This window comes from Typopeltis vanoorti, chromosome 10, assembly GCF_054136105.1.
Source record: "Typopeltis vanoorti isolate ZY-2024b chromosome 10, IOZ_Tvanoo_1.0, whole genome shotgun sequence".
Lineage (NCBI taxonomy): Eukaryota > Metazoa > Arthropoda > Arachnida > Uropygi > Thelyphonidae > Typopeltis > Typopeltis vanoorti.
The window spans coordinates 52,741,843-52,768,712 of NC_143558.1; the positions used below are offsets into that span (position 1 = coordinate 52,741,843).

The 26,870-nt window shown below is 37.0% G+C and overlaps 1 protein-coding gene across 1 annotated transcript in view; it reads left to right on the forward strand.

Moving 5' to 3' along the window:
• LOC150102416 (muscle-specific protein 300 kDa-like) overlaps nt 1-26,870 on the forward strand; it is a 1,203,500-nt gene that overhangs the window by 970,487 nt on the left and 206,143 nt on the right. Inside the window, exon 66 of the mRNA XM_090399574.1 lies at nt 20,369-20,717. Within this exon, the coding sequence (XP_090255700.1) occupies nt 20,369-20,717 (349 nt within the window). The remainder of the gene's footprint in view (nt 1-20,368; nt 20,718-26,870) is intronic.

A 26,870-nucleotide genomic window follows, 5' to 3' on the forward strand; every position in this document is an offset into this window, starting at 1 on the left:
ATATAAACTTTTTATATGTTCAATAAATAAAACAATATTAAGTTTTTAATCACAAAACATGTTTAAATAAGTATTCTTCTTCTTCTTCTCTCTTCCGTCATCTATGTGAATAGTGATGAGGTCGAATGAACTCTTTCCACTTCTGTCTGTCCCGGGAGAGTCCGAACAATTCTGTCCAGTTTGGTGTCGCTTGTTGTGATTTGGTTTTCAGGTCCTCTTTTATTTTGCCTATCCATCTAATTCTGAACCATCCTTTGGATCTTTTACCTTCCATCGTTGTATTCAGGGCTTTAGATGGTAGTCTTTCTGTTCCCATTCTGGTCACATGGCCAAACCATCACAGTCTTCTTTCTTGGATTTTATCTGTTATTGTTATTTCTTGTTTTAGTCGTTTCCTTATGTCTTCATTTCTTAGCCAACTCTTAGCTTCATATTACTTAGCCAACTGAAATGGGTTGGCTAAGTAATCTTCTTAGCCAACCCATTTCAGTAACTAATAATTTTTTCTCTTTAGCCTTTTTGATATTCCAGCATTCACTTCTATAAAGGAGTATTGGGAGGACCATTGTTTCATAGATTCTTACTTTTGTTACTTATTTGATGTCTCTTGATTTCCATATTTTAATAAGTCGTCCCAAAGTTTGGGATCTTTGACTGATTCGTCTGTTTATATCTTTTGTAATTTCACCATTGTACTCAATAACTCCTCCAAGGTAGGTGAAGTTTTCTACCTGCTCTAGATTCTTACTATCAATTTCAATTTTCAGATTGGTTCTTCTTTTTCCTATTTGCATAATTTTTGTTTTATCTATATTTATGTTTAATCCAGATTTTATACATTCCTCCTTTATTTTATCAGAAATTCACTGTAGATTTTCTTCTGTGCTTGCAAGTAATGCAATGTCATCTGCAAATTTTAAATTGCAGATGACATTGCATATTCCAGATTGCATATTCCACAATGAAGATATTCCAGAGTCTTCATTGTTTACGGCCTTAGGGGTTGCTTCTTCCAGTGTAAGATTGAACAGGTCTGGTGACAGATTGCATCTCTGTCCTACTCCGCTCTCTGTGTGGAACCAGTTAGGTTAAGGTGTCCTCCATTTGTACTGCACTTTCAGATTTCTCATACAGATTCTCTATTATTCTTATTAAAACAATAATTGTTGGGAATTCCAAATTCTTCCGTAGTTTTCCATAGTTCTCTTCTATGGATTGAATCAAATGCCTGACGAAAGTCTATGAAATTTATGTAGCAACTTTGGTAGTACTCTAGTGTCTTTTCTAATTGTTGTCTTAAGGTAAATAGTTGATCAATTGTTGTTCTGGTCTGAAACCTGCGTGTTCTTCTCCTAGTGCTAGTTCTATATATGGCTTAATTTGTTTTTGGAGTACTTTCGTAATCACCTTACTTGGAATCCTGAAGAAGCTAATGCCTCTGTAATTATTGCATTCTGTTTTATCTCCTTTTTTGTATATAGGAGTTATGACTGATTTGGTCCAATCAGTTGGCACTGCTTCATTTTTGTAGATCCTTTCAAATGATGTTTTGAATGGTTCCAAAAGTTGTTCCTTTCCTGCTTTTAATAAGAATTCTGAGTGTATTTGATCAATGCCAGGTGCTTTCCTAGTTTTGAGTTTTTCTATGCTGTGTGCTATTATTTCTTTGGTAAAGATATTTGTTTCCTCTTCCATTTCAATGGCTGGAATAGTAGTATCCTGAGAGCTGTTTTTATTATATAAATCTCTGAAGTATTCTTCCCATCTGGGCATTCTTTTTGTTTTACTTTCAATTAGTTGTCCGTCTTTGTTTTTGATCATTATAATTTTTGTTGTCCGTGTCTTACTAATTTGGTCTATTTGTTTATATAATCCATGAAGGGTATTTTCTTTTGATAGTTTCTCTGCCATTTTGCATTTTTCTTCCAACCAGTTATTCTTGTCTCTTTTAACTAGTTTTGTAATTTCTCTCGTTAATCTATTATATTCATTTCTCTTATAGCTTTGTTTTAGTTTCATGCTTTTCCTTTGATTGCTTAACCTTTTTACTTCATTCAAGATTCAATCCTTTTTACTTTCTCTTTCTGTGTAGTCTATTGTATTTTCTGCCGAATTCAATATTATTTCCTTTAATTTGCACCAATTTTCTTTGATGTTTATATTCTGTTTTGGTAGTTTCTTCAGGTTTTTATCTAGTTCTAGTTGATATTTTCTTAGAATATTGTTGTCTTGTAGTTTTTTTACATTCAGTCTCCTTTTGACTCTAAAAGTACTTTCAGATTTTAACTTTATTCTTAGGTTTGCTAATAATAGTTTATGGTCTAATTCAGTGCTTCCCAAACTTCTGGATGTCAGGGCCCCTTTGCAAAAATTAAAATATTTCACGCCCCCCCTCGAAAAAAATCGTAATAGAGAGATATATTATTATAATATTAATTGCATTTATATTCAATACAAAACATACACAGCAAATATTGCAAAAATCAAATGCATATATTACATTTTTTGCCTCTTACCGTTTGGTTCTGAAGACGATGAGGGCTGTTCTGGTAAAACATGAAATACTGGCCTTTTTTTTTGAGTCTGTTTCTGCTTCTTCTGATTGTTCGCAGGAATTTTTTTAAATTTTTTATCAGCCACTTATCCATCTCAGGGTTAAATTTTTTAACGTAGAATAGATCAAATAATATCACCACTTACCGATACTGGCACACCACAGACCGATAACATAAAATTAGTGAATATTACCTGAATAAGGGAATCCCCGGACCAGGAACATTTTTCTCTTTTGTGACTTTTCTCCCTTTAAGGTAATTAAGCCTAACGCGAAACAGACAGCAAAGGCAGGTTATTAAAACGTGCATATGATTGGTGCGGTATTAACAAAAGATCGCACAACCGAAAGATAAAAGCATAGATGATAATTGAGTTGAAATGCTAACTCTCTCTTCAACCGAATTCCATATGTGAAACTGCCATAACATTCATTATATATATATATTACTTAGTTTTAACACTTTTACGAATTTTAACACGTTCGGTTGAATTTTATTGCTGCCTTGGGAAATAGAACTCACATACATCTAATTAATAACAATAGTTTTTAGTTAGATACTGTGTTTGCCCATGCAACATATGGGTTTGTTTCAGTCTATACAGCATAGTTTCTGTATGAGGGGACATGTGATTTATTAATTAGTGTGTTTTTATCCCAGTTGTCTCTAATTGCACTATTTGTTGAGAAATATATTACACAGACTCCTCATACCTTATTCACTGGCATAATAAAAGTACTTGTTTTTATTGCCTCTGCAGTATAGTGGCTGTTAGGGAGGGAGTGTTGTTTACCACTGCAAGCGAGTTACTATCTCCCCACATGAACTTGTTTAAGCTTTTTTTCATGTGTGAAGTATATGCGAAACTTTTATTGGTAACAGAAAACTAGCTCGGATGACAGTGATAATATAAAACGAGTTTTGATATGTATATAAAGTCGATATCAACAGTCCCTGATTACGAACACGTGATGAAAGGGACAGGAAGATTTGGAGCTTCCCTGGAGAGCATTCGAAGTAAATACAATTAACCACTGCTTTGAAATGAAACATATGAATAAGTAATATTTACTAATATTCATTAAGCGCCGAAATACGCAGGAAGCAAAGTTTGTGAACCAACACCAATGTGTGAATTTTTCCATTAAAATATAAAAACTAACCAAAAAGAAATAATAAATAATAAAAGTTAAATACGTTTCTTTCAAAATAAAAAAATCTACTTAGTCTTAAAACATTTTAAATTTGTTTTCATTATTTCACGGCTCCCCCTCTACAAACCCTACGGCCCCCAAGGGGGTCGCAGCTCACAGTTTGGGAAGTGCTGGTCTAATTTTTCAATCTGGAGAAAAGGATCTGTAATTGAGGATACTTGATTTCCATGTTTGGTTTACAATAATATAGTCTATCATATTCTTGGTTTGTCTGTCTGGTGATATCCATGTCTGTTTTCTTTGGGGTTTTGATTGTTTAAAGAGAGTGTTGGTTATTGTTAGTCTATTATTTGAGCAGAAGTTTAGCAGTCTTTCACCACATTCATTGTGTTCTCCATACCCAAACTTTCCGATCACTCCTGGGCACATATCCCAGTCTTTGCCTACTTTTGCGTTTAAGTCCCCCATTACAATTACGAGATCTTGACTTGATGTCTGCTGTACTGCTTTTTGCAAATCTACATAGAACTCGTCAATGTCTTCTTATGATGTCGAAGTTGGTGAGTATACTTCAATAATAGTCAGTGATCCGATTGATGTTTTAAATCTTGCATTAATTATTCTAGGTGAGATAGGATTGTAAGACAATAGAGAGTTTTGAGCCTTTGATTTTAATATGAGTGCTACTCCTTCTTGGTGTTTGTTGTTATCCCTGCCTGAAGTTAAGATTTTATACTGTCCATGGTGGAATTCTCCTTTTCCAGTCCATCTGGTTTCGCAGAGTCCAATCACTTCCCATCGGTAGTTGTCTAATTTGTGCAGTAGTATTTCCACTGCTCCTTCCTGGTGAAGAGTTCTTACACTCCATGTTCCTATGCTTGTTATGTTTTTTCCTGTCTACTAGGTAATGTTTTGTTCCAATAGCATATTTTTCGCTTTCACCATCTTGGTTCCCTAATAATGGGCACAACCCTTGTTTGACCAGGCGACGGTCGAGCCGGCATGTATCTTTAGATTAGTTAGAGTTCATTCGGTTTCAATGGTTAAATTTTGTCAAGTGTCAACCACCACTCCTTGACCTGAATTCAGCACTCCTAACATGAAGTACAGATGCTGTTTGCAGCCGATTCACCGAATATAGTCGCTGCTTGAGATTGCCATGTCTGGCTACTCTCACTTAGTTTAGCCTGTGGGTCGACACAGTTTACCGGGGCATGACCACTACCAGTTTACAGTAGCTTCTTGGAGCCATAGGTGAGAGTTGGGTGTCCAGTGAGAACCAATCCATCTGAACCACAATAACCTGCGACCGTCCAAGTGGAGAGGTACTATCTCTCCTCGACACCCCATACACCCCAAGTATAATATTGCTTATATAATATAATATAAGTATGTATAATATTGCAAAAAAGTCAGAATTTGTATTGCAAAAAGAATTAGTCCAAACAAAAATACAATATTATGTATTTTAATAGATATTTGATTGTTTTAATTTAAAATTCACTAATGAGACTTTTGATTTTGCATCTTCTCAGCCAATATACTTAAATCTGGATTATATGCCGTGCACTTTAATAGTGATTCGGCTTTCAAACTTTCATCAGTCAGTTTGTTCCTATTCTTATTTTTAATGTAATTCACTGAAGAGAAAAATTGTTCACAATCATACGTTGAACCGAAAAGAGTCAAAATCCCAAAAGCAAGTCACCTGGCATTTGAATAATTAGTTGGGAAAGAATTCCAACATTTAAATATAATTTCCTGTGCCATAGTTTCCTCATTTTCTTCAATTTGTGCTACCATTTCCTGTAGTTCTGCAATTGATATTCCAGGAAAAGCTTTAATATCTATTAATTTTAAATTGCAATTTAACGGATATAAACTTCATCATCTCCTTATGTTTTTTAAAATCCTGAAATCTGCTTGTGAATGAATCTAAAATTACAGTAATCATTTCAGTCATTGCAATCAATCTTTCTTGATTTACATTCAATCTATAATTTTTTAGATTTTCAAAATATATAAATTTTTCTTCAGTAATATCTTTGAAAAACACTCTTAGTTTCTGTTCAAAGGTAAGGACTTCCTCTAGTAATTGTAAGGCTGTGTTTCCCTTCCCTAGCAACTTCAAATTTAGCTTATTAAAATGTTCTGTCATATCAAGCAAAAAACAAAAATTTTGTATCCATTCGGGATTACTGAGAACTTCCACATGATTTACGTTATCATTTTTAGCAGTTAAGAAAACTGTTACTTCTTTTAAGCACTGAAAAAAAACGTTTTAATGCTTTTCCTCTTGATAACCATCATACAGATGTAAATGTCACTAAATATTTATGTTGACTACCTAGTTTCTCTAAAAATGTTCTGTGATTCAATGCCTGAAATCAGAATTGATCATTGGCACAACAACATCCATCACTCTTTTTAGTTGTGGTAATAATCCCAAAGAATTTGCAACTAAAGCTTCTTGATGCAAAATGTAATGAAATGAAATAACTCCATGTGGAATATGAGTGGAGAATAATTTAACAAGCCCCTTATTTTTCGCAATCATAGAAGGTGTGCCATCGTCGCAATGCATACTATATTATTAATAATTATATTTTTATTTTGTAAACTTGTTTTTTTTAGAAGGTTTTCTGAAATATCTTGACCTGCAGTGTGTCCTTTAAGTGTTAGCAGATCAAGAAGTTCTTCTCGAATACCGGAAGATGTGATATATTTAACCATCACGCAGCATTGTGCCATATAAGAAATATCATTTGATTCATCAACCACAATAGACATAAAATCAGCAGAATTAATATCCATAATTTGCATATTTGAAACTTCTGCAGAAATTGTTACAATCCATTCCTTGACAGATCTAGCCAAAAGAGGTAAATCTTTAATTTTTTTAAGTAGGGGAGCATAGAGAGAAAGGGTTAGAGGAGAGAGAGTGAGGTATGCAGGTGAGCAATCAAGGAACAGAGTGGTTAGAGGTGTGATGTATGGAGACTTGATGATCTCTGGTGTGCAAGATAGGATGCAAGAGGTGTATTTTCCTGGAGGAATGATAGAAAATGTGGCTATGTTGGGCCACACTATGTTGGGAGATCTCTCGCCGCCCAATTTTGTTGGGCGGCGAGAGATCTGAGATTCTTGCTTGAAGTTGTGCAAAAGAAAATGCAGAGAGGGACGATTTTGTGTGTGTGTTGCCCAGGTATGATATTGACGAGCTGAGCAGAAGAGCAGCAATACTGAATTGCATAATATCTAGAATGTGTGAGAAGAGAGAATTGGAATACGTGGATGCTTGGAGGGCATTTGAGGACAGAAGGGAACTGTATGCCAGAGACTGCTTACTGTCGTGACGTTCTATTTTCATGTTGTGTTCTAATTTACCATCTAGTTTCAAGTCACTCTTATAAATAAAATAACTAATTGCGACTTGATCACCGATCCAAAAATAGGGAAATTTATAATTATACTGCGCCACCCTATTTTTAGATTAGTCTATATAAAATAGTAGGATCAATTCTTAATTAAGTTAGCACTTTTCTCATTAGGCCGAATCATTTATTATTATTCTACTTGGGGCACCCGCAAGATTCGAATTTTTTATGAACGGTGCAATAAAAGGGAGTTCAGGCAAACACAATATTTAGATTAACAAAATAAAACATTTAATATATGATATATAACAAATACAAGAATTCTGCTTTTAAATGAAACAATACAATCAACTTAACATAATCTTGCTAAGTCACTCATGCCAATTCAATGTTCTAAACTTTCACATACAATTCACAGCTTTAAAATCACACGCCTTCTTAACTCAAGTTAATAAAACAAAACTTCTCATTTGATCAGTCTCCACATATCTATCAGCTGTACTTAATGTTTAAATTCACAGCAGGCACTAATCAAGGTAGACAATATTCCAAGCAATCTTATTTCGGACCTTGAACTTCGAAGATACGTTATAGTTAATGTTAGAATAAACAAACATGTATGACTACTCTTACCAGATACAATCTTCAATACATCAATTAATTGTGAGCACACTTATGAATTAACTTATTTACGTTAGCGGAACACATTAATAAAATTTCTCCAACGCTTTAACTGAACTACTGTTAATCGTGCTTCACTACTCTAAACAACGGCAATAAGGTACTGATATCTTTCCTTGTTTACTTTTCTCCAACTAGTTAAATTCACTATAATTCTTCTCAGGGCAACATAGAATTAAGACGTAATCCTAGACTAACTGGAACTAATCAGAATTTCCCATTGAATGTCCAGTTCTTTATTTATCCGATTACGACATCAATTTTCCTCTACAACAACAGCTGATTTCACTTGCAGCTGAGTATATGATTCACTGCGTTTTTGCTCACTTCAAAACACTATTCTCATGAATTTCTGCCCTAAAGAATTTACAATTTTCTTTCACTTCCTTGCTTATATCCTACTTTCCTTCAGGCTCCGCAAAACTCTCTCCTTTTCTTTCTATAAAATTCTTATTCCCTCTCTTCTCCTTTCTGGTTCCAAGGTCACGCACTCTTCGACTCTTGCTTGTTTATTTCATGCGTCTCCATGACAACGCATGAACGTAAACATTTCGCTAATGTAATACAACGCTCTACTCTTACATAAGTGATTACATAACATTAAATTTTCACAAATAAGAATAAACAGAATATTTGAGCTACTTAATCAGCTCTTTCATTACGTATACAATTATTTATAATACACTTTTCGTTACTTTACATATATATTTTAGTTATCATAAATTTCTACACGTATTATTATTTAATAACTTAATAGTAGGTTAAGTTTAGAATAAATATTTAAATAGTAATCCTTAATTAAGGAACAATAAATAATCTTTATACAAATTATGATTAATACATAATAAGCAATGTTAAATGTGAATGAAAAAAAATAAATTACACAACATAGTTTCATTCACAATGAAAGTCTCACCAGAGACTGCTTACATTTGAATGAGGAAGGATAAAGGCATCTGAAAAGATTGCTGTTTTCTGAACGAGTCAGTGTGTCAATGCAGAGAAACTAGAATTCCAGAATTCCCAGGGTGGATGGTAGCAGGGGCTGGCCTCTTGTTGAAATGGGTACTTGGGGGAAGGGGGATGGCATCAGGTAACATTGAGCACAAGTGGGGGGTTGAGATGGGACAATGATAGGCATAGAAGTAGGGACCTTTTTATGCTCTATACTAATGCCAGGAGTATCTGAAATAAAGGAGATGAATTGGTGGCGCTAATAGCATTAACCTGGCCAAAGATTATTGGGATCTCTGAGATGTGGTTGACAGAGGATAATATATTAACCGGAATTGAAGTGGCAGGGTACAGCATTTTTCGGCATGATAGGAAAGGAAAATGTGGTGGTGGAGTACTGTTTATGATAAGTGATGACTTATGCCCTCTAAGAGTATAGGCTTTGGAAGGCAGTGACACAAATAGTTTCGAAAGCATATGGTGTGAGGTAGAAGTGGCCACTACAGGATATTTAGTGGGGTGTTGCTATAAACCAGGGAGCATAGAGGATGGGGACCAGGAGATGATTAGGCAGTTGAGCTTGACAAGTGCAAGAAGAATGATTGTTATGGGAGATTTTAACCACAGCAGTATAAGCTGGGAAGAGGAAAATGAAAGTAGTAAGAAGGGGATAGAATTTCTGGAATTCTTGAGGGACAATTGTCTTCGGCAGCATGTAATAGAGCGAACAACAGCTTCATGAGTTTTGGATTTGGTCATAGTATCAGAAGAGCTGATAATAAGTGAGATGACATCTCTCCCACCAGTTGGAGAGAGTGACCACGTGGTTTTGACTTGGAAGATGAACAAACATGCAGGTGTATCAAAGAAAAGGGAACGTATGGGAATTATAAGGTGGGTTATTATAATAGTCTTAGGTATCAACTAGGGGCAGTTCCATGGAAGTCAGAATTGGAAGGCCAGGATATCATTAGTGTTTGGAAAATTGTGAAGGAATATTTGTTAGCAGAAACAGTAAGCTGTATTCCACAAGTGAAGAGGACACAATTTGGAGTAAAGTGGATGACAAACGATATCAAACAGGAACTGGAGTTGAAAAAGAGATTATGGAAGAGATATAAGGAGAGGGGGTGGAGGGCAGATATGCGAAGAATATAAGACGTATTTGTGTGTCATCAGTAGTTGTTAAGGTCTTAGAGAAATTAGTGAGGGACTATATACAGCATTGGCAGATGAGGGTAATGTTATGCGTGAGAATCCACATAGATTTGTTAAGGGACGCTTCGCTTTAGTAATATGATTGCCTTTTATAATAAAGTGACAAGAGCAGTTGATGAAGGAAAGGCATATACTGCCATTTTATTGGATTTTACAAAGCCGTTTCACAGGGTGCCACATGATAAGCTGATATTTAAGTTGCAGCACATGGGTTTAAATGTTGGGTTAGTCAAATGGATTCAGGATTGACTGACTGATAGGTATCAGAGAGTTGTGTATGGTGGAGCAATATGAAGGAAGCAGAAAGTTACGAGTGGAGTTCCATAGGGCTCAGTACCTGAACCTATATTTTTTAACCTTTATATCAATGACATTGTTAGTGGATTGCATGGGATATTCAGTTGTCTGTGGATGATGTGAAGCTGGGATGGGTTATCAGTAATAGTGCAGATGTGGCAGGCCTGCAAGAGGATTTGAATAAACTAGACAGATAGGCAAATGAAAGCGGTGTCAGTTTAATGCAACAAAATGTAAGGTCTTGAGGTTTGGAATCCATCAATGGGAGGATGCATACTCGATTGGAGGAGCTGTACTGGAGGAGGTAGGGGAGACAAGAGATCTGTGGGTGATGATTGATAGAAAACTGAAATTTAGGGAGAATATTGCAAAGGTGGTGAGGATAACTCAGAGGATTGCTGCAATACTGAGAAGGACGCTGACCTGCAGAGATAAAAGAGTTATCATTGCATTGTATAAGGCCCTGATCAGACCACACTTAGACTATTGTTCTCAGATTTGGTTCCCAGGATTTCAAGGGGATAAATTGACTGTGGAAAGAGTACAGAGGCAAATAACAAAGATGGTTTCAGGACTGTACAATATGAGTTATGAGGATTGGCTGAGGGAATGTGGACTGCAGAGTTTGGTGGATAGAAGAAGGAGAGGTGATATGATCGAGACTTTTAAACTGTTGAGAGGCAGTTACAAGGTAGATATTGGAGAGTTCTTTCAATTGGTGGAATGGCGAGAAGGAGCGATAACACGGGGCCATCCCTGGAAGTTACATAAGGAGGCAGTGTGCAAGAGTGTGAGGAGTGGTTTCTTTGCGTGGAGGGTGGTTCAACCTTGGAATGCATTGCCTGAGATAGTGGTTGGAGCAGGAACACTCATTGGGGTCAAGGAGTGATATGATAAACTTTGTGTTTCCTAAAAACGACCTCCCACGATGAATCTTTTGACTCCATGGAGGCCTGGATAATAATAATAAACTCGTCCTTATTTTTCATATCCTTAAATAGAATTTCAGAGACATTATACATGCAATTTTTTAGAAATTCACCATCAGTAAAAGGTTTTCCTGCTTTCCCTATTTCAAGGAATAACTTGCTTCAGTAGTATTCGACGAAGATTTTGTCCAAGTTGCCAAATTTCTTTGCTGAAGCAATGTTTTCTTTTGTAATTCTTCAATAGCTTTTTTTCTATTATCACCCGCAGGATATTTTTTACTGAAGTCTAAATGTTTTTCTTTTTTTCGAAAATGTCCTTCGACATTACTTGATTTGTTATTTTGAAGTCGTAGATGGTAAATTAAACATTGCAGATTTCCATTTACTTCTATAAATGCAAATTTCTCTTTACACATTTTATTGAATCCTCTGTTTTCTTCGATTATTTTTCTTTTTCGTGGACTCAATTAGGAGGGATATCATCACAAATTTACCTGCAAGTAAAAACACAAATTCAACGTAATAACATAATAAAAATTAATTTGTACATAACATTACCTGACACTACAGTAAACACCAGTTTAGTACCACGTTAAATAAGTTTAACTAACAGAATATTTATTCCGACAGTTAAAATCCATATGTATCGAAAAGCTGTGGTGTTTGACAGGACAGCTGATCCATTAGTTCAAATTTTTTGCCACGGCACTAGTTACCTTAGGCATGCGTAACAAATTTCATGTTATAAAACACGTCACATGCATAGTATCTAGCACCAAGAACAGGCCTTATCAAAAAACAATAATTGTTTGTTTTAATTATGTATTTTTTAATTCAATATAAAAGAGCCGCACTTTGTTCATTCAAGAGCTGCATGCAGCTCCAAAGCTGCCGGTTTCCAGCACATTCTCCAGGTTGTGCTAGAGGGTATGAAGTTTATCCTTAGCTGAGCAGATCAGAGTTGCCAGTTTAACATGAGGTTTAAATGTTAAACCTCATGGTGTGAAGGCTATGTTTCATCAGTACTTTGGCTATCGTTTCTGATGTACCTCTGACATAGGGAATAGAAATGGTAATGTTATGTTCCTGTATATTAGGGGAGGGATGGGTAATTGGCCTATGGAGTATTTCATCTATTTTGTAGGGATTGAATCCGTTGGCCCCATACATTCTTGGCCAATGGTATGGCAGTCATCCTACATCCTCCTTACTCATCAGATTTAGCCCCCTAGTGAGTTCTTTTTTTCCAAAAATGAAATTGACACCATCAAGGAGATCTAAGACAAATCGCAAGCGGTGGCTTGATATGCTTCAACAAAAAGACTTCCAGGAAGCATTTGCACAATAGTAAAAAAACAGAAACACTTAGAGCATGGAATAGCTGGTCAGTCATTGTTCAGTATGTATGCATGATAATTGGTAGAAAAGTTAAAAGAAAAGTCTGATATGTAGAAATACGTGACTACTAAATATCACATAAAATCATTCCTTGGTGTATACCTTGTGAGTGGATAATCATAGCCTCTTTTGCACTGAAGTTGTCTTCTATGTAAGGCATAGAACTCTTCCAATTCAATATTGTGGTGAGTGTGGGAGAAGTGGAAAGCTAGGCCTGAGCTGTCTTCTCTGTTGTTGTTAACATCTCCAGTATACTCTTTTTGTCTAATTTCCAAACTTCAAGATGTTTGCACTATGTAAGCAAAGCCATAAGAACATGGAATAATGTAAACTCTAGGATGATTGTTAAAAGAGTTGTTAGGTGAAGGTACCAGAGCTTGTATAGTCACAATGGACTTGAAACCACTCTTATGTCATGAGATTTCAGGAGATTGGCGATTTTGCGACAGTTTGCCAATATAAGAGAAAAACTGAGACTCTGTAGTGAATATCAGGGATCTGTTGTGGAGAAGGAGTAAAGAATAGCATCCTTGTACCATTTTCTTAGAATATCCAATGCTCACCAACAATTGGAGAAAAGAATGTAGGTCTTCTTTTAGTGTTTCTCTTCATCTGTAATAGAAATCACCCTTTTTTCCATTTGTATAATACCCAATTTTTGCGATATATGGTGCAATAAAGAGAAATGTAAGTAATGACCTGTATGAGTGGGCTTACAGTATATAATATACTGAGAGAGATGCCCCCTTCTGCTTTTTTCGAAATTAAAATATCAAAAATTGGGTATTATACAAATGTTGAAAAAGTTCTAAAGTAAATTTATGGTAGAAGGAGTTAATAGATGACGGTAAATCGTGTAACTCAGTGTCACGCTGTGTTTCCAGATTATCAATATGTCATCTATGTATCTCCATCAAAGTGACGGTTTTGTATTTGTAGATAATAGGAAATCTTTATCAAAGTTTTCCATGAATAAGTCAGCATATGGAGGAGATAGAGGGCTTTCCATTGCAAGGCCAGATAGTGTTTGTAGATTTTCCCATTCCATCAGAAATAATTTGAGTTGAGACAATGCCTAAATAGTTGTGAGATGTCAGGAGGGAACAGATCATCTACAAGTTCCATAGCTTTGTCTACAGGAACATTTGTGGACAAAGAAGTAACATCTAGACAAGCCAGAATGTCTGTTGGTAAGACAGAAATTTTTCTACTGTAAGTTTTTGATGAAAGATTCCTTGTGTCTGATGTGCTCTGATGTTTTGATACCAAATAAGTAGGCAAATTAATAACACTATTAGTTAGTAATAATGTAAAGTTTATCATGTGTTAGTCTCATAATATACTGTACACCCCTTGAGGTTACTTTTCAAGAATTTAATGACGATGATGATCATGAAATTTTCTGCATAGCATATACAGAAATTCTGTGCATGTATTGTAGAAAAATTATATCTGTATGATATAATATGAGTCAGATATCGTTGCCATTGATTTCCCTTTCTTAATGATCAGGAGGAAGCTACTACTTGATTACTAGGAGCATACTACTTAGAAGCCTTATATTTTGTTTATATATTATCAATCCAATGCATAGGTATTTGGCTACTAGTGTTCAATTTGTGCATGAGAGAGTAATATCTCCCAGAAGAGGAAGGTAATCAGTCTAGTGCAACAACATTCTGTTCTACAACCAATATTGTTCATCTTATTTTAATGATATTTCACATGGTATAACAAGGAGATGTTCGGTTGTTTGCTGAGGTGAGGAGTTGATGCAAAGGTGAGGAGTTAAACGGAGTGATATCAATGTTGTCCTTCTAGGAAGGATGGCAGAATGGACAGATAAGCGGTCGCTTTTTTCAATGTTCATAAGTACAAGATTTTGCACTTTAACATGTAAAAATGTAAGACTATTTACTGTATATTAGTGGAACTGTGCTCCAGGAGGTGGATGAAATATGCCATCTAAGGATGATGTTTAATAGAGATCTGGAGTTCAATGGATGCATTGCAAGACCTGTGAAGACCAAAGAACATATTGCTGCTGTGATAGAGATAAATAGAGATCAAGATCTTAATCAGATCATGCATAGCCTATTGCAGGACATATTGGTCAAGCGGTTTTTTTACATTGTATGGAAACTCTGGAGAGGTTCCAGAACATAACTAAGGCACTATCAGGATTCTAATGTGCTGTTCACAGGAGGAGTTTGAGAAAATGTATATAAATTAGTGACTTTGCAGAGTTGAATTATATGATAATATAATATGATATATGATAGAGACTTTTAAGTTGGGAATGAAGTTGTGCCATAAAGTTCGATTCTCTTCATGATGGGAGGAATCTTTATATGGACTTTTTCAATTGAAGGTGAGTTAGCCGATCTCATACCGAGGTAGCAGGGTTTCCCCTCTGGGAAACTCAGGTTTTTCATCCCTCATACATACAAATCAGCCCTTCAGAACACACGCAATTAGAGACAAAAAATACTAGCTGTGGTGGTAGTGGGCAGTAGATGGCATTGATGTAGGCAATTGGTAGTAGAGGCTCTGTATAGTAGTGGAGACAGAGAGTTGTACAGTAGGTGTCCTCCCGCGATGAGTCTTCAGACTTCTTGGAGATGTCATGAATAATAATAATAATAATATGAATATAAACAAGACTATACATATTCTGGAGTGAGAAAGGAAAAGAACAAAAGGCCATCTATGGAAGTTGTACAAGACTGCAATGAAAGTAGTGAGAGCTGATTTTTTAGATGAAGAGTGGTGGTTTAATGAAATGTGTTACTGCATGTTATTGTTGAAAGATTTTTAACTTGGTTATACTATAAATTAAAGATGCCAAGAAATTATATTCTTGGTTTAATCATTTATCCAAGTGTATACTACTTGTATATAGAAGCTAACGGCTTCACATCGATTGTCTTAGTATCACATGCAAAGAACACATCCTTTCAGATGTATATAATATTATTATTATTATTATTACCACCCCAAGACCTCATGAAGTCAAAGACTCATCTGGGAGGTCCTTTTATCACACACACACACAGCTCATCATACAGTGTTTAAAACATATTCAAACTCTTTGCAGACATCACATTCTCAGGCAAGGCATTCCAATCATTCACAACTCTGCACAAAAAAAAACCTGCCTCTCACTCCCCTACTCACACCCTCTTTATACAGTTTCCAGGGATGACCTCTAGTTCTCCCATGATCTCCCACTATTCTCTGTAAAACGTCTCCAGCATTGATCCTATAACAACCCTTACCAACTTGTAGGTCTCTATTATATCTCCCCTCTTCCTCCTCTCCACCAGACTCTCCAAATTACATCTTCTCAATCTTTCCTCATACTCGACATTCCAGAGGTCAGAAACTACCTGAGTCAGTCTCCTTTGGACCATTTCCAACATCTCTTCATCCTTCTGAAAACCCAGTGACCAAATCTGGTCACAATAGTCCATTTGTGGCCTAATCAAAGCCTTATACAACGGAACAAGAATCTCCCTATTTCTACACGTCAGTGTCCTCCGCATCATTCCCAAAAGCCTTTGTGTTGTCTACATAATTTTGGAAATGTGTCCCCTAAATTTTAGATTCTTATCCACTGTCACCCCCAGATCTCTTATTTCCTCTGCTTCCAACAATATATTCTCACCAAGCATGAATTCTGCAACCCGTTGTTTTCCAAATTTTAAAACCTTACATTTTGCAACATTAAATTCATATCCCCATTTCCGTGCTCAATCACTTACAGTGATTGAGCACGGAAATGGGCCACAACATCTTCACTACACTTCATGGTTCATCCCAACTTTGCATCATCTGCAAACAACTGAATATCTCCATCCAAATCTTCACCTATATCATTAATATACAAGTTAAACAGTAATGGACCTAAAACAGACCCCTCAGGCACTCCACTAGTGACTTTCCTTTTCCTGGATATCGCTCCCCCCCCCCCCATAAACAACTTGTTGATACCTATCAGATAGAAAGTCTTCAATCGAATGCACCAATCTAACATCCAACCCATCTGCTCTAGTTTGACTGTCAACCCATCATGAGGTACTCTGTCAAAAGCCTTTGTGAAATCCAAGTATATTACTGTGTATCCTTTTCCTCTGTCCAAGGAAACATGATCTCCCTTTAGCAAATCCATGCTGTCCATCAAAGATAATACCATTGTTATCAACCCAACTCTGGATCCTAGTTCTCACAAGCTTCTCCAACAACTTAACCACAACACTGACACACAGATAGGCCTATAGTTTGATGCTTGAGTTTGATCACCTCCTTTATGAAGTGGCACAATCTTGCCCTCCTTCCACTCCTTAGGAACTTGACCGAGTGCAGGACTCATATTAAAAAAATATGTCAAGACAGGTGTGAACTCCCCGGCACATTCTTTCAGAATATGTGGTTATATATTATCAAGTCTCACAGCCTTATTTACATCTAGTTTACTGAACTCCCCATACACCTCTTGCTCGCCTGCAGTTAGTCTCTCCTCCTGTTTTCTCTGTATGCGATACAGAGAAATTCCCTTTTTCTCTGTATCACATGCTTAATCTCTTTATTCATCCATCTCACACTCACCTTATTTAACCTTCTCACCCTTGGAATACATTTAGACATTGCATCTACTAAACAGTTTTTGAAAATCCCCCAAGCTGCATTGATCTCTTTTCCAGCTAACTCCTCATTCCATGCTACACCCGCAAGCTGTCTCCTGAGCTCTTCATAATCACCCACCTTGTAGTTTCACATATATCCTTTTCTCACAGAGGTCCTCGCACTGCTGGCAACCACCCAGGTAATCACCTCATGGTCACTCTCACCAATTGGTGGATGATTTGACACCTCATTTATAATTGCATTCTCTGATGAGATGACCAAATCCAAGACCCTCAATCCTCATGTGCCCTCTGTTACATACTGTCTGAGGTAGTTATCCCTGAAAAACTCAAGAAACTCATTTTCTTTACTTCCAGTTGCTATGTCATCATTCCAGTCTATATTGCCATAATTAAAATCATTAATGATGATTTTAATTATGGCACCATAATGATCACTCCTTTTCTTATTTACTTGGCTAATTTGATTGTACATTTCATTATCACCACCATCCACATTACCTGGTCTATAACAACATCCCACCAAGTATTTGTTTCCATTCACCTCTATCTCACGCCATACTACCTCAAAACTACTGGTACTATTTCCCTCTTTCATCTCTACTTTGTATGGACATAACTCTTTCTCTATCAACAATAGCACTCCCCCCCCCTTTTTTACCCTTTCTATCCTCATGAAACACATCATACCCTTCCATCTCTATTCCTGTCAGGATGCCATCCTCTTCCAACCATGTCTCACTTATTGCGATAATATTTGGGTGAACAGATGCAATTAGTGCAACCATTTCATCTGCCTTGTTTCTTATACTTCTAGCATTTTGTATACAACACAACAGCTTTCTGGATCTACAGCTAGTTCCTCTGATACCATTCACCCGATGTGATCTCTTCATGCTCGACTGGGGCCATTTCCCTTTCTGCTTCTTCATTTTGAAACCCTTTTAAATTTCAACTGTTTCCTCTTGATCCCTGGTCATCCCATTCCTTTCCTGCCTACACATGCTCACCTGCTCTTGGAGCATCCACCTTTCTCATGCTGTGTACCCCTGTTTACCCTTAGCCTCCCCGTTTCCCTGTTCCTCTTGCACACCCATTCTCTCTCATTTTCTGTACTCATACCACTCACTTCCCCATTCATAACCTCCTCTTCAATCTCTCCTGTCTTACTCTCCTGCTCTTCCACATCACTCAATCTGATTCATTCTGTCTATTCACTTCTCTACCTTCCAGCAGCAGTCTCTCCAAGTGAGTCAAACCATAACCACTCAAATGCCCTTCTCATAATGCATAGTATTATGAGAAGGGCCACTAATCAGGCCAGTTTAGACTCTTATTGAGTTCTCATCAATTGGAGCCAGACACCAATTTATAGCATCTCTGATTTATAATATCACCAAGTTAAAAAACTTTCAACATCTCTCTCTAATTCAAAGTATTTTAATAATAAGGCATGACACCCTTTGACTACTTGTATATATGTGAAATATATAACTTTTGCATTACTGAAACCTTGGTATCTCTTCTGGGTCTGGCTCCCACTGATGTGGTTTTTGTGTGAAAAGTCCACTGAAGTGGTCTTGTGGATGCTTTTCCCTGGGATATGAGCGACTCTTCTCAGTGGTATGGTGGAGCTGACACCACTGAGGGTTCTGCTTGATGGCAGGGTGAGCCTGTCACTGAGAGGGAACCATTTTTTAGTAATCAGTTAAATGATTCTTCAGGTCACTCGTTGAGATCAGTGTGATCTGAAGGATTGGCAATGTTTTTGGAGAATTCCCTTTACTTATATAGTGGGAATACTTGATGAAGTGGTTTTAACAGAGGTGTAAGGGGGGGGGGGGAGATCTCTGAATTGTATGCTCTATTCCTGAAATATCCCTGAGTAGCTCAATTTGATAGTGGGTTGGACCTGCCACTGGGTGGAGCCACTGCTGAGGGCCCTTCTCGGTCACTGTCACTGTGTAGAATCACCACTGAGTAATGAGTTAATGATCCTTCAGATCACTCAGTGTAGGGTGATCAAAGAGATTGCAAGAGCTTTTCAGAGAGGTTTCCCTGCCTTTAAACATACCTCAATAAAGGTTGAATCCAGTATGGGTAGTGGCCCTTCCCATAATGCATAGCATTATATGTCCATAATGCATTATATGCTATGCATTATATGTCCATAATGCATAGCATATGTTCAAAAGGGCATATGCTTTGCACAATGGGATACTAATGCAATTAATTTGAAGTCATTAGCCTCTATATACAAGTAGCAGAGTCTTGAAGATACTTCATGTGAATTTTTGTTTGCTTACACTTAGATAAAGGATTAAACCAAGAATATAATTTCTTGACATCTTTAATTTACTTCATGTTTTGAATGTAAAGAGTGGATTACTTTAAATACAATATGTTGATATGCCACTGATTGATAGTAAGCCTCCAACAATAGGTCTATTGAATCCGTTGATGGTAATAATAATTATTATTATACTCTTTCTTGCTCTAGTAAAGATAAGAAACATTTTTAGATTACTGAGATTATAATTATTATACTCTTAGTATAATAATTGTACTCAGTATAATAAGTAATGGAGCCTCCGCAGCTCATTCACTATAAATGAAACCATTTATTTGGAGAAACGTGTTCGAATCTGTCTATGATGCAAAGAACCTTTATGATGGCTTTTCATCTGAAGGTGAGTTAACTGGCTCATACAGAGGTGGAAGAGTTTTTCATTCCGTACCCAGACAAACCAGTCAGTAGAACACACACATTCACACACATATGCAATTTACAGACAAAGAACATTTATAGGCATAGGCTATAAGTATTCTTATAAATGGCCTATATAACCACCCTTATCCTGGAGTTATGGTTATAAAATCCATGGAAACCTGGAAGGTTATTGGTGCATAAGTGCCTGTTAGGGCCACTGATGATGCTGATGATGATGATAATAAATAATACATAATATAAAATATTATACTTCACAAAATAAATAATTTGCGATTCTAACAAAATAAGCACTATTTTTACCTTACTCAGATAATACTATGGGACCATGTTGCATTATTTAATCTACTTGCTAGTTTTGAATGCTTACAGTATTTTTGTTGTACCACATATATTTGTTTTATACTGAAGTCCTGCCATGTATTTACTAGATGTGAAGATTAAACTGAACGATTTAAGAAAGTTACTTAATAAGAAGATTCAAGAGCTCACAGAACTTCTCACTAAGCAGCAAAAGTTTGATGAGTCATTCGAAAGTATTCGTCATTGGCTAAATAAGACAGATCTGGCATTATCATCTGAATTGAGAACAAATGCTGCAATCGAAGTTATTGAGGAACAAAAAAATGCATATGTTGTTTTAGCAGAGGAAGCACAAAAGTTAGTAGAAGATCTTGGAAAACTGCAGGAATCAGCTGAAATTTTAATGAAAGCAATGAAAGATGCAGATAAATTGTCAATCAAAAATGAATTACACCAAATACAAGAACATCATCGGAGGTGAGTATATATATCTCTAAATTCGTAGGTATTAAACGTTATTGAAAACATTGCCCTGACTATAATAATGACTTAAGGACAATATCCATTTATTTGTTATTATGTTAACTGTTTAATTTACTGCATTAGGCATGAATGATATCCAAGATATCTTGCTGTGGTATACTTAGATTTTGATAACTAAATTGGAATGGATAAATTGATTAAATAGCAGATTTCTGTTTTTTAAATCCTTCTCAAAAGCTAGAACTAATTGTTTAACTCCCCAGCAGTTACAGAAAGAACTTTCTACTATCAAACATTACATGAAGTTAAATGATTTCTCTGAAAGGATCACACAACATCTGTTCGAATCCTACAAGCCAAAACAAAACAACAAAGAATCTATACGTCGAGTTCCATTACCATATATCTCTGGAATTTCAGAACCTATTTCAAGAATTCTGAAGAAATATGATCTAACAGTTACTTGTATTCCTATCAATAAAATACACACCTATTTCCCATCATCTAAAGATAAAAGCTCTACTATGTCTCTCCCTGGTGTATACCAAGTTCCATGTGACGGCCATCTTTCTTACTTTGGACAAACCGGATGCTTTATAGAAAAATGAATACAAGAACATCAATCTTATAAATTCACAACAAATCTGGTAAGTCTGGATATTAGTGCAACACGGATAGAGACAAACCACAACATTCTCTGGTCTAAAACTCACCTTACACAGATGCCGATATAAATTCTAACGCTTATTCAAAGAGAGTGCTGAGGCCTCACTTCAACGCCCTAACCTGAATACCTGAATCAAAATGACTGTATATCCTTGTCAAAAATATGGGAAAGTTTGATCCGAATAACACATTAATATAGATATATATATATTTTTTGTAATAACCTCTAGATACTACATCTGAATATCTTCAATATGATTTTATAAATTAAGTTTTTTGTATGACATTGTGAACTTATACATGTAATTCATTTCTGCACTCTTATATGTACATTTCTTCAGTGAAATGATATCGTGATTAGTGATGTAACATCGTGCAGCTCGTTCTAATTTTAAACGATCAATTGTTTGTATTCTACCTTGTAAAAGACTGTTTCCTGTCAAGCCACTGATGATAGTTTGTTTTTTTCAAACTTATGATTGTGATGGTGGGAACAAATGACTTGAGTGGTGGTGTAAATAGGGCAGCGAGAGATATGAAATTCTTTCTTGAGGCTGTACGAAAGAAGACTCAGAGGGGAAAGATAGTGTGTGTGTTGCCTAGGTATAATAATGTTGAGCTGAGCAGAAGAGCAGTGATATTGAAGGGCATAATAGCGAGAATGTGTCAGAAGAGAGGATTCGAATATTTGGATGCTTGGAGTGCGTTTGAGAGCAGAAAGGAATTGTATGCGAGAGACCGCCTGCATTTGAATGAGGAAGGACGTAGGCATCTGGAGAGATTGCTGTTTTGAACGAGTCAGTGTGTCCCAATGTGTGCATGGTTGCATGGGTGGCCTCTTGTGAGAATGGGTACTTGGGAGAAGGAGGATAACATCAGGTAACGCTGAGCCCAGTGGAGTCTAGAGGTGATAATACTGGGTATAGAAACAATGGCATTTTTATGCTTTATACCAATGCCAGGAGAATTTGGAATAAGGGAGAGGAATTAGTGGACTGATAGCATCAGCCTGGCCAAAGATTATTGGGATCAAAGAGATGTGGTTGACAGAAGAGGATATAATAACAGGAATAGAAGTTGCTGGGTACAGCATTTTTCGGCAGGATAGGAAGGGAAAGCATGGTGGTGGAGTACTGCTTATGATAAGTGACAACCTAAGTCCTCTAAGAGTGGAGGCTTTGGAAGGCTGTGACACTAATGATTTTGAATGCATGGTGTGAAGTGGATGTGGGCAAGACAGGATATTTAGTGGGATGTTGCTACAGACCAAGGAGTACAGAGGGTGGGGACCAGGAGATGTTGAGACAGTTGAGCGTGGCAAGTGCAAGAAGAACGATTGTTATGAGAGATTTTAACTACAGCAGTATAGATTGGGGAAAGGAAGATGCATGTAGCAATAAGGAAATGGAATTTCTAGAATTCTTGAGGGACAAATCTCTTAGGCAACATGTAACAGAGGGAACAAGAGGTTCAAGAGTTTGGGATTTGGTTATAGCATCAGAAGTGCTGATAACAACTGAGATGACATCTCTCCCACCAGTGAGAGAGAGTGACCATGTGGTTTTGACTTGAAAGATGAATAGACATGCAGGAGTATCAAAGAGACAAGAACTTATGTGGAATTATAAAGCAGGTGATTATAATAGTCTTAGACGTAAACTTGGGGAAGTTTCATGGAGGGAGGAATTGGAAGACCAGGATATGATTAGTGCTTGGGAAATTGTGAAGGAATATTTGTTAGCAGCAATGGTAAGCTGTATTCCACAAGTGAAGAAGAGGACACAATTTGGAGTAAAGTGGATGACAAACAATACTAAACAGGAGCTGCATGCGAAAAAGAGGCTATTCAAGAGATATAAGGAGACAAGTGAAGAGAGGATGCATGAAGAATATAAGACACAGGCCAGAAGAGTGAGTAGTATGGTAAGGAAGACAAAACTGGAATATGAGAAAAGATTGCCCCTTAGATCCAAGGAAAATCCTAGGGAAATTTTTAGCTATGTGGCTAGTAGGAGGAGAAATCACTGTGGAAGAATGATATTGTGGGATAAAAATGGGAATAGAGTGACTAATGCAGAGGACATAGTGGAATTATTCAACGAACACTTTATTGGAGTATTTCATCCTGGAGAAGTCAATTTGAATACTAGAGGGATAGAGCAGATTCGAGGTTTAGAGGAGCAGGAGGAGAGTGTGTTCCACATACTGAGTACTCTGAATGTTAGTAAAGCTGTGGGACTGGGTGATATTTCACCATAAGTTTTGAGAGAATGTGCTAAGGAATTGACAGTGCCGTTGACATGGCTTTTCAATGAAAGTCTGGCTGTGGGAAAGGTGCCCATGGAATGGAAGGAAGGTAAGATAGTGCCATTGCATAAGGGCGGTAGCAGACTGGAAGTCTCTAATTATAGGCCAGTTTGTGTGTCATCAGCAGTTAGTAAGATCTTAGAGAAAGTAGTGAGGGACCATATACAGCATTGGGCAGATGAGGGTAATGTTATCAGTGAGAGTCAACATGAATTTGTGAAGGGGTGCTCTTGTTTTAGTTAATATGCTAGTCTTTTATGATAAAGTTACAAGAGCATTAGATGAGGGAAAGGCATATAGTGCCATTTTCCTAGACTTAGCAAAGGCATTTGACAGGGTGCCACATGATAAGCTGATATTCAAGTTGCAGCACATGGGTCTGGATGTCAGATTGGTCAAATGGATTCAGGATTGGCTGTCCGATAGGTATCAGAGAGTTGTGTATGGTGGAGCAATATCAAAGAGGCAGAAGGTTACAAGTGGGATTCCATAGAGCTCAGTACTGGGACCTATATTGTTTAACCTTTATGTCAATGACATTGTCCGTGGATTGCAAGGAGATATTCGGTTGTTTGCAGATGATGCGAAGCTGGGAAAGGTTATTAGTAATGGTGCAGATGTGGTAGCCCTGAAGAGGATTTGAATAAGCTAGATAGATGGGTAAATGAATTGGGGCTGTCAGTTTAATGCAGCAAAATGTAAGATCTTGAGGTTTGGGACACATCGACGGGATGCTGCATACTCTATGGGAGGAGTTAAACTGGAGGATGTAGGAGAGACAAGAGATCTATGGTTGATGATTGATAGAAACCTGAAATTTTGGGGACATATTGCAAAGGTGGTGAAGGTAACACAGAGGATTGCTGCAATAATGAGAGGGACACTGACCTGCAGAGATAAAATGGTTATCATTCTGTTGTATAAGACTCTGATCAGATCACACTTACACTATTGTTCTCAGATCTGGTTCCCCAGGATGTGAAGCGGATAAATTAACTGTGGAAAGGGTATAAAGGTGGATAACAAAGATGGTGTCGGGACTGTACAATGTTAGTTATGAGGATCGGCTGAGGGAGTGTTGTGCTGCAGAGTTTGATGAATTGAAGAAGGAGGAGTGATATGATTGAGACTTTTAAACTGTTGAGAGGTGGTTACAGGGTTGACACTTGGGAGTTCTTTCACTTGGTTGAACAGTGGAAAGGAGTCATGACAAGGGGCCATCCCTGGAAGTTATGGAAGGAAACTGTGAGAAAGGGGGTGAGTTGTGGTTTCTTTGCATGGAGGGTGGTTGAACCTTGGAATGCATTGCCTGATGGAGTGGTGAGAGCGAGAACAGTCAATTCATTTAAGGAGTGGTATGATAGACTTTGTGTTTCCTAGGAGGGACCTTCCTCGATGAGTCTTGATAGACTTGTGTTTCTTAGAAAGGACCTCCCACGATGAGTCTTTTGACTCCATGGAGGCCTGAATAATAATAATAATATCTGGCAATATATTAAATAATCTTCTTGTGCAAACGTGCTGATAATTCTTAAATAACAGATTAGTGAGGTGGGTATGTGATTGGCTGTCATATAATTATCATATGCATATTAATATCATGTGAAATATGACTCCCCTATATTGTGTATATGGGAGTCATATTGCAAAAGAGGAAGGTCACTGGTGGTGTGCCACAGGAGTCTATTTTGGGATCATCATCATTATTATTATTATCTGAGGCCTCCAGGAAATCAAGGACTCATTGAGGGAAGCTATAATTCACCAAAACCAGCTGTCATACCTTCTTTTAAATTCATTCACACTATATGCACTCTCTATACTTACAGGCAAACTATTTCACTCACTCACTCACTACTAGCTTGTGTCCTTTTCTTTGACTGTGAACAAACTTAACTTCTATGGATGCACCGTGTTCTCTCCCCCACTTTCCATATAACAAAAAATTTCATCAGATAATATCCTATAACACTCATTCAAAAGTTCATAGATCTCTATCATCACCCCTCTTTCTCCAGTTAACCAGAGTCTGTAATCCACATACTCATAATCTAAATCCCATAATCCATATATAATCTTTGTAACTCTTCTTTGCACCCTTTCCACAGCTTCTTTATTCCCTTGGAACCTGGGAGACCAAATCTGCACACGATAATCCAGGTGTGGTCTTATTAAAGCTTTATAAAGAGGCAAAATGACTTCCTTATCCTTACATGTCAAAGCTCACTTCAACATGTCAGTTATCCTCTGAGTTATATTTGCAACTTTTCTATGTAACCTTTGAACTTCACATTCCTATCCACCATTACACCAAGATCCTTTGCCTCATCAGTTTCTTGTAGCATAATCCCTCTAATATAATATACCACTGGAAATCTCATCAGGCCAAAGTGCATAACTTTACATTTATTAACATTAAAGTGATAGCCATTTTCGTTTGCCCAAATTTCCAGCCTACACAAATAATTTTGTAACTGCTGAATATCAGTAGCATTCCTGATTGCTCTGCCTATCTTTGCATCATCAACAAACAATTGCACATCTCCTGTTAGACCCTCCCTAATGTCATTAATGTATAGATTGAACAACAATGGCCCAAGGACTGAATCCTGAGGTACACCACTGGTCACCTTAAATCTGGTAGATTGACATCCACTGTATACTACTCAATATCGACTGATCCAAGTAAAGCATTTACTTCCGTGGGTTTACTTCCTTTAGTAAACCATGCTGCTCCTTGCAGAGTACAACTTGTTTGCCTATCCATTTCTGTATGCAAGTTCTTACCAACTTCTTTAAAATCTTCACTATTACACCAGTTATATTGATAGGTCAGTAGTTAGACACATGAGCTTTTGCAACTTGTACAATGGAACTATCATACACTCCTATTCCTGTAGTATCATTCCAGGAGTTGGAAGACTCATCATAGGAGTTCCATTATTCACATAATACCTATCATACCTCTTCTTAAATTTATTCACTGATGAAGCACTCACAACCACCTCTGGCAATCCATTCCACCCTCCAAGCAAAAAATCTAGTCCTAACACCCTTGCTTACCACACTCTTATGCAATTTCCGGGTGAACCCCTTGTTCTCTCCCTTCCTGCCATGTGCTGAAAAAAAAAAGTCTTCAGTGTCAATCCAAACCCCCTTTAACAACTTATATGT